This window comes from Argentina anserina, chromosome 3 (genome assembly GCF_933775445.1).
Source record: "Argentina anserina chromosome 3, drPotAnse1.1, whole genome shotgun sequence".
NCBI classification, from domain to species: domain Eukaryota; kingdom Viridiplantae; phylum Streptophyta; class Magnoliopsida; order Rosales; family Rosaceae; genus Argentina; species Argentina anserina.
Window position 1 is genome coordinate 2,768,188 of NC_065874.1, and position 15,353 is coordinate 2,783,540.

A 15,353-nucleotide genomic window follows, 5' to 3' on the forward strand; every position below is an offset into this window, starting at 1 on the left:
ATAATAATTCTGCTAAAGTAATAATTTCATTCGGTTCTGACATTATTTATTTATAGAGGTTTTATTGTAGTATTCCAAAGATAACTTTCTTATGAGAAACAAAAATATGGAATTATATGTATGCATCTTAACAGGTTGAATTTTGTGGATTGTTTTGTGACTTTGTCTAGTCCTTCTGCTTTGTGTTTATGAGCGTTGGTTACATATGATTACTTTTCTACATTTTTAGTTGTAATACATTGGTGTTTCATGTAATCGTACGTCTTATAATGTTCCATCACTTCCTTGTTATAGACTTCTCTTATAATGCTCCCACCCCAGGGTTGAAAAGTCCAAAAAGTTATAAGAGTATCTCTAACAGTTCTTCTTAAAATCCTCCATTATAGAAGATAAAAACACTAAATCTCAAAATAAAAAAAAATCTTAAACTCCAATAGCTTATTTATTCTATTGTATAAAATAAAAATACAAATGTGTATATTTAAATGAAAATCAAATTGAATTTTATAATGTCATGATTTATACCAAGACCAGAGAATGAGTAATAAATCATTTCTTTCTTTTTTTGGTTATTTTTTGGAATGGAGAGTAAAATGTTTTTGTAAGAAATAAAGTTTAAAGATTGTTTTCAAAATTATATAAATTTTGAAAATCCTACAAATTTAGAGATTTTATTTCTATTTTTTCCCACTTTTTCTATTATAAAAGACGATTTAGAGAAACTGTTCGAGCTAAAAATTAATGTTTTTCCTCCATGATAGAGATTATTTGGGTTTTAGAAGAGCTATTGAAAATACTCTAAGAAACTGATTGGCAATATAAGCTTAACTGGTGAAACTCAAAGGATGAGGTAATATCCAAATTAATTACTCTTAGAAAAGATAATCCCAATTGAAGCCCCTGCTTCAATATATTACGTCAATGATAGGAAACAAGAAATCACAAATTCACCAAACTTGGAGTGGCAATTACTGATACTGACCGCTCAAATTACTTCTACTGTTCTACAGGAAGCACACCCACACTTACAGAGATAAATCCCGCAATCGACCAGACTGAAACCGACCTAAAAAAAAATAGAAACTGACCAGACTGAGCAACATTAAAATACATACCCACACCGGCTTTCAGACATGATAACATAAACTACGAAAATAAAGACAAAGTACTAGACTCTGCCTACGGAGTTACTGTCATAACTTTTTGTACATCCGCTCTATAAGTTCACGACTTTTGAAGAACACACTTCTCATAGAGTGCGAGGATCTCCTTTTTGTTGGGGTTCCTTAGCTGAAGCAGTTCAGCACCAAAATTATGCTTCGTAAGCTCTTGCTTTAGTTTCTGGACTGTGAACTTTGTGTAGTCCTCTGTGTTGGTTTGCTGACTACGGCCATCCTCATCTCCTCTAAATACTGAACCTCCGTCTTCCGTTTGTGCATGCTTCAGAGGGCTGGTGGTACTCCTCGACCTCTTATTTACTCTTACAATCCGATCACTCAATTCCCCGTCTTGAACAGAATCCACATCCATGTCATAATCATCTACCCTTGAACGCTTCCCATGTGAAGCAGTCCTAAGCTTACTATCCAATGCTGTTTCATTCAGGCGAACGGAGGTCAATTCTTGCTGAAGTTTATCGAGTTTTGCTTGTGCAGATTGTAGCTGGTGAGATAGGGCTTCTGCTCTATTATTTGCATCTGCATGTGCTGCACGTTCACTGTCCAAAAGACCTTGAAGAACTTGAACTGTGCTGGTTCTCTGCTCATTGTTTGACTCCAATAACGATTCTATCTCTTTCTCCCTTTCTTCAACTCTTGCCTCCAGTAGAGAAATTTTATGATGAGCTCCCCTCGATGATGCACGGACTTCATCCAAATCAACTTCCAAGTCTCTTTTCTCCCTCTGTAGACTCTCAATTTGCCTCTCAGCCCTCTCAATTTGAGCCAACCTTTCTATTGCCAGCCTCTGCATCTCACCCTTTTCCTTTTGAGCTATGTCTGCTTGAGCTCTCGCTCTATCAGCAATATCTGTTGCTCGTGTGGCCTCTTTTTCAGCAACTTTACACCTTTCTTGGACTTCATCCAATCTTTTGATCTCAGATTCATAAGTCTGCTTCAGATGGATCTTCTCCTGTTCCAGTATCTTCTTTTCTCTTTCAAAGGAATTGGCCTTGTCATTTGCAGCTTCTAATTTTTTACTCAACTCCTTGATTTCAAGCTTCCCTGATGATATTTCAGCATCATAATTTTCCATTTTGGACTTGGCAGCCTGCAAACAATATGTCCCAGCATTGAGAAAGACACCATGCACAATTAAAGTTACTGTCAAGAAAATCAGACCTGAAAGGCTCAAGTACACAGGTGGTTGTGAAATTAAACCATAGATAATAGAATAATCTAGACGTGAAGAGAGAGATAGAGAGAGGTTTTAACAGAATGTTGTCAAGCTTAAATTTTACCTTAAGTTCCATTTTCAGAGTCGTTAAGCACTGCTCAGCATGTTCAATTTTTGCTGTCTTCTCTTTTATTTCTTCCTCCTTCAATTTCACCAACATAAAAACAAATCAAAACCCTGTTTGTAAGTATATATAAGAAACCACAGAAATGGGGTGAATTATGTATGTATGTGCAATCTGTGTGTGTGTGTGTGTGAGAGAGAGAGAGAGAGAGAGAGAGAGAGAGAGAGATCACCTTCTCAGCCAAACCAATTGAGAATTCTTCCCTCAAAGCATCTTCTCTCCTTTGTGTTTCCTTGCTGGAGCGTTCCTGGATAATTGCTGCCTTCTCCAGAGCAGCTTTTGCCTCTCGAAAAGCAATATCGTACTTGCGTTTCCAGTCATCTGCCTCTTCTTGGGCAGACTGAGCTTGTTCCTTTGCAGCAGCCAACCTTGCTTCACCAGCACTGCATCGAGACTTGAGAACCGCAATTTCAGAATAAGCTTGACCCTCCTCAGCCTTCTGCTTGGAGAGAACCTGCTCATATCTTCTTTGCCACTCGCCTGCTTCTGCTTTTGCAGAATCTAAACTCTTACGCAAGCTAGCACACTTATCTTGTAGAGAGGTACTATTTCCCTGCAAATTGTTGATTCGGATATTGTATTCTTCTCGAAGCTTGTTCTGGTCATTGACAGCGTCCTCATAGCGTTTGACATACTCTGCCTTCGACTGCTGGCTTGCCTCTACCTGCTTTTTCAGTAAACCCAGCTCACCTTCCATGGCACGGCATCTTAACCTCAAGGTACCGTTTTCAGATTCGGCTTTGTTGATTTGCCTCACAATGAGATCAAGAACCGGGCCTTCCAAACTGTAAAATTTGGATATAGAAAACAGGTAAATGGTCAACAACAAAAGCAGGCAAATAACTTCAACAAAGTTACAAAAAAATGCAGTAAAGGAATACAGACCTCTTTCTTAGAAAGACAGCCAGTTGCTGCCATTTTAGAGGACCCCGACCAGCCTTCTCATACACGGATATAAGGTCACCAAGAACCTAGAAGAAAAAATGTCATATGCACATTTCAAGACCATACATGAGGCAACTGATTGAGGACACGCCTTACCTTTAAAACATTATCAATAGTAGCATCACTAGCATGGCAAGCTCTTCTAAGCTTCCCTTCCATACTTTGTATAGCATTTAAACAATGCAACTCTGCCTCCATATATGCATTCTTCTTATAATCCTGTATAGTAGCCGATTCAAAATCAACAACATTTGTAATGAAAAGGGGGAAAAAAAACTGTAAGCTCCTTGAGGCCAAAGCCTATTAAGACTAAATTTGTATTATCCAGTAACATACCTCAAATTCCTTTTTGAGCTGCTTGTGGAGGTTCCCTTCATACTTTTTCCTAGTTGGACCAACCCCTACAGCACATTCATTAAAAGCGGCCAGTGATTTTTGGACTGCCTCTTCATGAGCTTCTCTCAGTGCAGCCTGCAACATATTGATAAGAGCTGATTGAAATCATCCACACAATTAAGCGGAAATGAGAAGAAAAGCAGAAAAATTACATAACTTACTTCTTCAGGCAACTTTGAACAGTCAAAAGCAGACCTATAAGCATTAACAGCAGAATCATATGCCCTTCTGCACTCTGCTTCTTCAACACTCTGCAAGTTGAAAATAAGCAAAGTAAGAATGAAATAGTGATCACTCATAAGGTTTATGTCATATCTGTTAACCTGTTCCCAGATTTAAACCGTCTTCTTCATTCATTTACCAGATCAGCACTAAATGCATATAAAACTGATAACCGGATGTCCTCTGAAATTTAGAAAATGCAGTCACCGAAGCAAACACTGTACTCATAAACACAAACCTGCCATGAAGAGGAGATGGTAGGCACCGCACCCTTATTTAGAGCATCAAGATAGGACTCGAGAATACCAACTAGAACTGGTCCTGTCATTATAGTAGCCCCGACTTGTTTGGGCCTTGTTCGTTCAAAAACAAACCTTGTCAAAGCATCTAGCCCTGCTATAAATTCAGGCCTTAATTTGCTCAACTGCATACAAATTCTTCGAGTTCAGCATAGAGTGAATACAGAGAGAATGAAAAAATTGATCTGAATTTGAATTTGAAGATAGTAGTGAATTACTGACCTGAATTTGATCAAGTCTCCGGAGCTCCTCCTCCTTGTCCACAGGCCGCACAAGCGTGAAGCAATCTCTGTTTGGAAATAGAGCTCTAATGGAGTCCCGTATCTATATCAAACATTTGTTTGTTAGAAAAATGCCTCCTCGTCAAGTCATAGAAAAAGATATCATAAAAGAAGTGCTACATGTGACAATAACGTCATAAATATGAAGACATGTATCATGTATGTCCACTACCCGATGAGATTCAACAAAGCATTTAGATGGCGGCTATGTGAAGATACAAAGTCATTATGATGCAATGATAACCTTCTCAGAACTAAGACATTTAAAAAAAATACCTCGTTTTGGGCAGCTACATCTCTTTTTCCTTCAAAAGGCCTCAGAGCAATCTCTAGATACTCACGGGGTGTTATCTTTCTACCATCCTCTACTAAATCGAGATAGAAGTCCTGGAACCAAAACACCGGGGATTAAAACAGGTCAGACTGCTATAGTACATATCCTATTAATCATTAATAAAGCAATAACAAAACCAAAACTACTATGACAGGAGAACGGCAGTGGTGAGAATAGCAGTATTAAAACCATGTTGCAGAGGAAAGAACCATATAATTCAAAACAAATTACCCTTAAAAGCCAAACAAAAGTTGGGGCGAACTGCCCAAGATCAGAAGCTGTGGTTCTTCCTCCAGAGGCTTTAACACGGATATGTTTAGTCATTTGAGTGACCAGAGCGAGACGATCAAGTGCAGCTTCATCTATACCACCAATCTGATTGTAAATGAACATGCTTGATAAGAGTACAGCCAAGGAAAATATTTGTGTGCTGTACTGTCCCTGTAAGATTAAATAAGTTCCACAATTGAAATTAGCTTACGTTACCAAAAAAAAAATGCAATGATAAGGAACAAGAAATATCTATAAAATGAATAGAGACAGATATCTTAGCAAGTAAAAGGAATGAGAACTCACCGTCTGATCATAAGCATCTATTCCTTCAGTATCCAACAATAACAGATTGTATTCAGTTCCGTCTAGGGCAGTTCTCTTTAAGGGCGCACTCCACATCCATAGTCCTTTAGTACACGGGCGATGAGTTGACGCTACTTGAAAACCACTACTCCTTCCAAGAATCTGCAACACAGGAATCTCAACATCATTTTACATCGCTTACACATTAAACAATGAGGGAAGCAAACATCAATTACACACCGATCGTACACTTTCAACACAGAAGTAACCTTTCTATATAAAAAGACTCAAATTTTCGACATTGAGTAGTGAAAAGCTGAATAACTGTACCATTAGCCAGGTTGCAATAATTCTAAACTAGCTTCCTAAGCTTAATTCAACTAATTAGTTCCGAAATTCCACAACACCTATAGAATGCCTACACCTCATACACTCAATCACTTCAATTATCATAAAAATTAGGGCAAATGCTAAACCTAACCTACCTAAAATCACAAACCCTAGAATTTCACCTGAAGAATATCAGGTCCAAAAAGCATGAAACTTTGACTAATTCTAATCAAAACGAAGATCTAACCTGGTTGAGAATGTAGCTCTTGCCCTGGCGAGCGCGGCCGCACACCGAGACGACGCCGATGGGCTCCTTCACCAGCTGCAACACCGCCACGGCTTCCGGATCCATCCGGAAGCGTCCTTTCTCGTCGGCGTAGACGAGCCGAATCGGCCTCGCCGGCCCGGTGACCGGCCGCGATGGCTGGGTCGGCGAGGGAGAGGGTGATTGCGAGGACGAAGACGAGAGTGAGGAGGAAGATTCCGGCGAGGCCTCGGAGGCGGCGCCGCCGCGCCTGAACATTCCGAACATCTCGGGCTGTTTTTGTTGCAATTCGATTTGGGATTCTCTGCGATTTTTGGTTTGATAGGGCAAAGAGGAAAAGAGGGAGGGTTTAAAATTGGGGGAGGGAAAGGGGGTCGAGGTTTTTGAGCTTTTTACCCAGAGAAAGGGAGAAGCCGGAGGGTGGGAAATGACGATTGTGGGTCTGGTGGGTTTGTAGAGTCGTCGGGTCGGTTTGATTTATGCGAAGGGGTTTCCTGTAATTGTGACTGTTCACAGCGTGGTTATAAAGCTATTTTATAAATAAATAAAAAATCTATTGCTTTCTTATTTTAATTTTTAAGGTCCTTTTCAGAAGGATTTCGAAGTCTCGAATTTTAATTTGTATATTTACATGAAGTCCACTAAATGTTAAATCTGATTCTTGTATCTGTTTTATTGACCGACCATGATTTGCCACATTAGCAAAGTGCAATATTCAAGTGAGCTTAAATAGGTAGACCATGATGATATCCAAACTTGAAGAAATGCGAGTTTCATTTCCACAAAAAAAAAATGCGAGTTTGTGTATATTTCATTTGAGCTCTAATTTAAGAGCCTCGGTACACAAACTCAAGCAAGAATAACTAGGCAAGAAATTGAGCAAATGTATCCTCAACAAAGAAGCCAAATGGATCTTAATCAGATGATCGGACACCCGAGCAATAGCCGACACCCTATCATGAAGGCGCTTTCAGCTTTGGCGGTATATCACCATAGGTGTATAGTTGTCAAATGATCAATCATTGTGCACACTGCACAACTACACCCGAATGAACATCAGATCCCAGCATATACAAGAGTGCTGATAATAGAACTAGCATGCCAATACCAACATTCAGAAAGTGTTAAAACTTAAAACTAGTGCCGCACTTAGATAATTTTGCCTGGTTTAGGCTATTACACATTCACACCTGGTTTTTCCCAGTCCAATACATCCACAATCTAGAGGAAATAATTAGCCCTTTGCATAAGGTTTTTCAATATTTGTCTTGCGAGGTCTAAAATGAAGTGCAGGGCTTCAATTTAGTAGCGGTACTTCGTAGAGTAATCCTTAGGAGCAATCACCAAACCACGTCCCTTCCTTGCGCCACGGTACACAGTCTCCACAACGTCAATGAACTCCTGCTTGTCCTTGAGAGCCCAGTTGATCTTGTTGTTGTTCCCAGTGCCAAGATCAATCATAATGTGCTTGTTTCTGAAGAAGAACATGACTGTGGAAGGGTCATACAACTCGTACATGGTGTTGAAATCGGGAACCTCAGAGATGTCCACAAGGTAAATCACAGCAAAGTTCTTCAGAGTCTCTGCAACATTTGCTAGCACTTCATCCATCTGGTATATAAGACGAGAAAATTCCACATATTAGCCTGCATTCTAACCCAGACTAAATACAACATAGAATCAGCAGTTAGATGATATATTCTAGATACTTCACAAAACACAAAAGGTAAGAGATCACAGTGAACTTGGGCCCAGAAAACCTACACAGAGTTAACACTAGGCTTGATGTTCTTGGTGTACTAGAGTAACAATATTTCTACAGACAGAATCTGAGCCTAACGATTTATAGAGACCAACCAACATTCGATTAACACAGTTATGCATAAACGTAGCGTAGCTATAGGAGCTGCAACACAGCAAACAGGAGACTTTATCCAACTGACAGACTTAGCTAACACAGTGAATAAGGGAGTATATTTCACTTAGTTCTGCTAAGTGCTTAATTATACTGTTCAAGGCCCTCTACAATTTACAATAAGCGAATAAGAAGCATGTTTCACAGCTACTGCTGAAAACCAAGCGCCTCAACAGTCGCAGAGTAACAATGATTCTTTAGCTCTAGTCCTCGCTAAAACTGAATTCCAAAACCGCGATTATCCCATTTCCATCTGATCCTATAAATTAATAGGAAGAACAAAAACAACAAATGCGATCCTGAGCCATGTATATCAATTTGGTTCTTATATCATTTTCTCCCAAGACCTATCAACTTCATCAAATTACTTAGAGCCTCTTTATTTTCCACAAAACTTAACCTTAGCTACTGGGTTGCCAAAATTACCACCTACCAATTCCCTCCTAATATATCGCAACCCACAATCAAACTATTATATGCATAGAATCCATCCTAGTAAAATCCCTAATTCAGATATCGGATTAAACCCTAATTTTCTAATCAGAAAGAAACCGATAAAAATTATTGCTTTGCTAAAGAATATAGAGCTCAATTGTAAGTTTGTAACCACATGAATCAGATTTCAGTCGTAAATAAACAAGAAGAACAAGAACTAGGGTTCGAAGCTCAAACCTGCATACAGGTCTCATCCCAATCGTGGCCGAATCGGATGACGACCAGACGCTCCTCCTCGGCGAGAATAGCCTGATCGACGGCCCAGCCGGAGTGAAGATGCGGCAGTAAATACGACATCGTTCGATCACCTTCTTTACCTTCTTTACTCTTTCTCCAAATTCCCAACTTCTCTTTCTGTATGGATTGGAATCAGCTTTTATAAGGCAAATGCTCTACAATTCGGCTACTGGATCATCTCCGTTATGGGTTTTGAAGCCCAATATGCCCCCATTCAAAATATTTGGGCTGTCGCCCAATCGGAGATGAAGGAGTCTACAACTCTGTAATCTCTGTTTACAGATCGTACATGCTTCTCAAACTCCAGATCCAAGAATGGTCAAGTTGGGATTTGTTTTTTTTTTGGTCTGAAGTTGGGATTATATTGTTAAACTTCATCAATGATATATATGATGTATAAAATCATCTTTTTGACTTCTGAAATCACAACTTCAACTATTTTATTATCAATATGACATTATTTATACTATTAATAACTCAAACAAATTTTATCAACAAAACACACGTGAAAATACATAAATAACCATAGACTATAAGTTAATTGAAATAAGTTTTTAATATATGAATGATATGACGATAATTAAAATATATAAATAATAATAATAATAATAATAATAATAATAATAATAATAGGTAGGAGTTACTGCATATTACTTCCATATCCCCACTATTTCCATATTTTCTGAAAAAAAATGAATGAAAAAAAAATAGTGAGTGCTAGTACTATAGAACTCTTTCATCATTATTAACTACCATCAGTGTAAACATTTGGCTTATGAAGTTATAGAATAGGAAAGATTCAAATTGGCTTATGAAGGTAATGACAGGCTATGACACATTTGGGATATACAAGGCTTACAATAATATTCTATAATGTCATCACATATTTGAGCTAACCCTCAACCAAGAGTATCTAAATATTAGGTAAAAGACATGTGTATGTAAAATCAAAGTAGCTAGCATGTCTATCTGGTTGTGTGTGCGTTATTTTTATTTTATTTTTAGAAAAATATATATATATTTCACTAGAATAAAATTACAATGAAAAGAACAATTTGTGGAGGAACTAGATTCCCCACACTCCGTCCAACCTACACTAGTAATCTTAGGACTATCGCATAAGTATAAAACATGAGTCAAGAAAGCCCAATTTCAAACCAAACAAAACAATTCTAGAAGTAGCCGATACATACTCGCCGTCAATCTCAAGAAGAAAATACTTCAATAGCATCACATACCAAAACCTCCAGCATATTTGCAGAGACAATACTCCCATTACATTAACACCCATAATAACCGGTTATTATAATAGTATTTGGAAATTACATGCACCATAAACATGTGCACCCAACAACACAACCAAATCCTAAACCATATCTCAAGGAGGAGGGACAAAAAAACACTTAAAAACCTAAAACCAAAAAAGAAAATAAAACAGACTTGGACAAAAAAAACCCAAGCCCACATAGGTTGACCCAAACCCCGACCCAAACAAGCCGAGACTCTCCACATAATCGCCAGAAGCTTGCAATCTCCGAGCACCACAGAGATGTCGCCGGCCTCGGACCATGAATATCGGCAACCATCATCAACACCCTACTACCGCCAAGAAGCACCGCCCTTGATTTTACAGAGAAGCACCCTCCTTTCATGATTAAATCTAGCACCGAGATGTTAAATTGGACCCGAAACTAAAAAGGACCTTTCTTAATCCAAGTATGACATTGCTGCCTCTGCTACCCAATTCAGACCACCGAAAACCCGACCTGCACCTCAAGGCAACACCAAAGCATCACCAACAGACGCGACCTCTGCAAACCTAAACCACACCCTGAAAACGCCAACCTTTGTCGGTCCACCACCATCTACCAACTACGCAAGGCCACTGATTGACCTGCCATAATTCTTGTATGGCAGCAACGTCAATGGACGCGTCGCAAGAGAGAAACAAGAATTTTACGAAACCTCTAGGTGATCCGGAAGTTGCAGAGCATTCTATTCCCTAACTGAAGAACGAAGTCCTCATCTATTATCTGTTATATTTAGTGTTTTCTCTACTTAGAATCATGGAAGAACCCGACATATGCACTTTGACATGCCCCATCTCCAAGGCCGGCTTTGGGCTAAAGCCACTAAAGCACCAACTTTGGGCCCCCAATTTTAAGGGCTCCCAAAATTAATCATATACACATAGTAAAAAAAATTAGGTCGTGAAAGGAGGCCACATTCTTCTATCCTTTTTAGTTTTCTGACTTTCTCTCTTCCTCTCTTTCTCTGATTCTCTCATCTATAAAAACATTGCCGTCACAGCTCCGGGACTTCTCGAAGATTCTCAACACCGCTGGCCCTTCAGCCAATCTCTCTCTGGTACGTTACTGGTTTCCCCTTTCAATTCTTTTCAATTTTGTATATGCTTTTGTTTGGAGAAAGTATGAAAAAAGATTGAGAATCTGTGGTATTTGGTAAAGTTGAAAATGTATGTGTGCTTTTCGATACAGATATGAGCTTGGATATTAGATTGATAGATTCCATCAGTGTTTGGATTTCTGGCTCATTTAGCTTTTTTCCGAAGCAATCTTCCGGTGAATGGAAAAGAATTCGCCAATCTTTGATTCATATAGGATGTAGAAATGTCTAGAACTCTAAATGATTAAATGGATTGTAAGGAAAATGAATTTGCAGGAGATTATTGCGTGCTTGGCTTGATGAAACTTAGTTTTAATTGGCTGCTTTGTTTACAAAGTGTAGTTGTTAGTTATGGTAGTCTTTCCATGTTATTCATATTGCATCTCTTCTTTTGTATACCATATTGTGCTTTCTGACCGTCAATAAATTTATATTATATGAGCTTCCTAGTTTTTGGAATGAAAAATATGGTGGCGAGGTCATGCTCATGATACAAATTGAACATTATTATCTGTTTTCTATGGTTTTATCAGATTATGACAACAATTTTGTTATATTTTGCAGGGTGCTATATGGCTCCAATCAGGAAGTATCATTCTGGGGTTAAAAAAAGAAAAAAGATTCAGAGGAGGGAGGCACTAAAGAAGGTTTAAGCAACAACAACAATTTTTGAGTAAAATATACTGATATTTGTAACTTTTATATTTTTGTTTCAAACATTATAGTATTTTATTATTAATGAAAGTTTTATCTCTATGTTTTGCTGTTTCAAAAAATTTATTGTTTCAATTTTTTTTAATAAGAGGCCCCAATTTTACTCATCGCTTAGAGCCCGAGAAATCTTAGAGTCAGTCCTGCCCATCTCTGCACTGTTTAAGCTTGTATGGATATTGATGTGGTATGAGCCCGACCTCGGAGAGCCCAGCTCTTTTTTTTACGTGTCAAATGAAGATAGGCTTATATTAGTAGGTTCCTGTGATGCCCGTCAAACAGTCAACTGTTCGAAAAAAAAAGCTCTGCACATTCTAAAATCTAATTTTGCCATACACTATGAATACATCCAAACTAATCAATCTAGGTCCATCAATCTAATGGATGGTTCCTACTATCAACATCAAATCATCTTCAATTCTCCAACTCTTCTTTCTTTTGGAATTCCCACAATGCTCAATTGACGGACCAAACCATAATCAGTAATCTTGAACTGAACCTAGAACTCTAAAATCCCAAAATTTCTTATTCTTTTCAAAATCCCAGATCCTTAACTTCTTCAAATCTCAACGAAACTAAACTGAATTATACGTCGAGGTAGAGCTCACCAAGACGATTAAATTTGATTATGGATTCGACTTCAACCGTCGCCGGTAAACTCAGAACAAGGACGGGAAACACATCTTCACCTTCTTTTGAATTGTTCATCTTGGCTGGTCTCTTCTTCTTCTGCATTTGATTTTGAGTTTTGACCTCTGCTTAGAGGTGGCGGTGGTGGTGGGGATGTCGTAGAATGGGGCTGCAGAGTTTGGGTTTGTGGTATGGGATTGAGTAATTGAGATTGAAGAACAGTCCGACGAGCTTGACAACATAGAAGTCGGCGGTGATGGAGGAGCTCGACAACCAGTCCGAAATCTGAAGCTACATACATTTCGAGAATGCAAAATACAAATTACTTTTGAGTGTTTGACCAAAGAAACCATTTGACCCTTTGATACTGTTTTGCTACAAATCACATACTAGACATGCGTCTACAAAAGTGAAGTTGGGCTCTCTGAGGTTGGGTGCATAACAGAATGCTCATTAAACAAAGATTAAATCGGCATCAACTGTGATCATGCTGATGTCGAGAAGCAAATTGTATTAGATTGTGATTATCCTCAACACCAGCTAGCCTTGTAATGGCAACAAACACAGACTCGAGTACATATATGTATGTGGATCAGGTTGGCCTTCGCTAGGGTCATACAAGTGATACAACTATTGTCTATTGATATAAGTGGATCCAGTATCATGTTCATAGATGTTGTTTTGCACCTATATAATTAACTACAAGTCAAACAACTCACAAGGTATCATGGCTTATCACAAGTTATGACACAGCTTTGATCTTGTACATATCTACTTTAGAACCTCACTAGCTAGCTAACAATCGGCTTAATTTACTTGTAATTTTATAATCTCAACAAATGGGTAGATTACATGTCATAAACTTATACCGATGGTTTTTGTGCATTGTTCAATTTGAATTAAACCAATTTTTCATACAATTACTGATCGCCAAAATATAGATTCTACAAGTTGAAACTCATACGAAATATCGTGCCAGAGTAACTAAATCTTACAAATATCTATACTCTTATAATTAAAATTCACTTTTTCAACTCAAATGGATGTGAAAATGCATCAATAATATGAACTATAAGTTAAATAAAAATATATTTTAATATATGAAGGATATAGTTGTAAAAGTCATATTAAATAATTTAAAAAGATCAAAATAAGAGATTTATGTACCAAATATAACTTCTCTACAAAAACTATTATCTACGGTTAATAAAAATAAAAATAAACATATTTTCTACACACGTTTTGTGTAGGCTGATGCTACTAACGCTACTGATCATTTCTCACAACTAATTCCAACAGGAAAAATGTTTTAGCGCCAGATTTGGCGCCACAATCCTATGTGATATGTTAAATAACCTTGTCACGTTAGTAATTAAATGTCATTTTTAATAATAAAAAAAACTATCTAATAGGATATGGTATCCAAAGTATGTCCATGAAAATAATTTGTTAGCTTACACGTCCTATAAAATCTAATAAATTGTCATAAGATTATAATGTTGTTTTCATCACTTGTAAAGTAATTTTTTAAACAAATATTGTACAATAATTTTCGAATAAATGTAAGAAAGTAACTAAATCCTTTAGAGGTTAGTTTCTATTTACAAAATAAGGTATGTGAATCATGTCCATGAAAATATTTCTTTTTTTTTAACAAAAATATTTCTTAATTTAATAATTATAATGAATAAATATTAAATAAAGATAATATTGACTTTTTGTTTAAAAAATAAAATTTTATGATTATTTTAATTAATGAAGTATCAAGTTTATGTAACATGACAAATATGATTGTGGTACCAAATCTGATGCTATTTTATGATGCCCTAGCAATTCTCTTCGGAACAACCAAGGTTGCCAAGAGTATCTGTCACGAGCATCGCGCACTCACTCATCTAATTTATTTCCATCTCAATTATTTTTAAACAAATCACATCCACCCAACCAAGGAATAAATATATACAAATTCAAGAACAAATGCGAGAAGAAAATGACATGCTAATATTATCTGGAATTAAAACTCTCTCTGCATTACTTCCAAAAGAATATACACGTTACGTTAGGAAAACCAAATTAAACGTTGCTTGCATATCCTGGAATTCCATTCCCATCTCTCATTTAATCCTCCAAAAGGAACAACATCCAGCTACCACAATATCCAGACAACCCAGATCGAAGAACAAAAACGTAAATAAACCACTCCGTAGATGGTAACTAATTCAATGAAGTCAAAGCCAGAGAGCTCCAGCTTCTTTTAACACCGGTACTAGCTCGCCGGAGATATGCGTCGCCATAACCCTTTCCAACCCACCAAAAAACTTCCCGCCGACGAAAACCACCGGAAACTGCGGCCAATTGTCAATAACACTCTCGTATCCGACGATCGTCATCATCTTACGTAGTTCAACAACAACAGCGGCATCGTCTTCCTCGTCCACGTCGAAAACCGTCGGATTCACGCCGTGGCCGAGTAACAGCCGCTTCACCACGTGGCTCATGCAGCAGCCGCGCCTCCCTACGACTATAACCGCATTCTCGGACACCAGCTTTTTCACGGTGGCTGCCACCGTGGCGGCCGACACCGGAGCAGAAACTGAAACGTCTTCCCGTGTCGACGACAAGTGGACGCTAGACGCCCATGATCCGTATGGAATAGCTTGCATTATATCAAAGTTATGATTCTTTCGATCAAGATTGATTCGAGAGGAGAAAAGAGTGGAGGATGAGGGGGGTAGGCGGTGGAGGAATTGCCCTACGCAAATGGGGCTTTTATAACGCGGAGAGGAGAGAGAG

At 38.0% G+C, this 15,353-nt stretch overlaps 3 protein-coding genes across 3 annotated transcripts; all 3 read right to left on the reverse strand.

Moving 5' to 3' along the window:
- Window positions 1-879: 879 nt before the first annotated feature.
- LOC126785711 (uncharacterized) lies at window positions 880-6,558 on the reverse strand. The gene is made up of 13 exons (XM_050511336.1): window positions 6,149-6,558; window positions 5,572-5,733; window positions 5,227-5,436; window positions 4,938-5,048; window positions 4,603-4,704; window positions 4,320-4,505; window positions 4,021-4,110; window positions 3,800-3,934; window positions 3,560-3,682; window positions 3,404-3,489; window positions 2,691-3,303; window positions 2,459-2,536; window positions 880-2,268 (listed from the first exon to the last, which is right to left on the reverse strand). Exons 1-13 carry the CDS (start codon window positions 6,431-6,433, stop codon window positions 1,225-1,227), a joined length of 3,225 nt encoding a protein of 1,074 aa, XP_050367293.1. The 5' UTR covers window positions 6,434-6,558; the 3' UTR covers window positions 880-1,224.
- Window positions 6,559-7,251: 693 nt separating this feature from the next.
- On the reverse strand, window positions 7,252-9,023 carry LOC126787710 (thioredoxin-like protein YLS8). The gene is made up of 2 exons (XM_050513608.1): window positions 8,754-9,023; window positions 7,252-7,777 (listed from the first exon to the last, which is right to left on the reverse strand). Exons 1-2 carry the CDS (start codon window positions 8,871-8,873, stop codon window positions 7,469-7,471), a joined length of 429 nt encoding a protein of 142 aa, XP_050369565.1. The 5' UTR covers window positions 8,874-9,023; the 3' UTR covers window positions 7,252-7,468.
- Window positions 9,024-14,540: 5,517 nt separating this feature from the next.
- Window positions 14,541-15,308, reverse strand: LOC126787761 (glutaredoxin-C9-like). Its single transcript, XM_050513661.1, has one exon. It carries the CDS (start codon window positions 15,221-15,223, stop codon window positions 14,789-14,791), a length of 435 nt encoding a protein of 144 aa, XP_050369618.1. The 5' UTR covers window positions 15,224-15,308; the 3' UTR covers window positions 14,541-14,788.
- Between the last annotated feature and the right edge of the window lie 45 nt (window positions 15,309-15,353).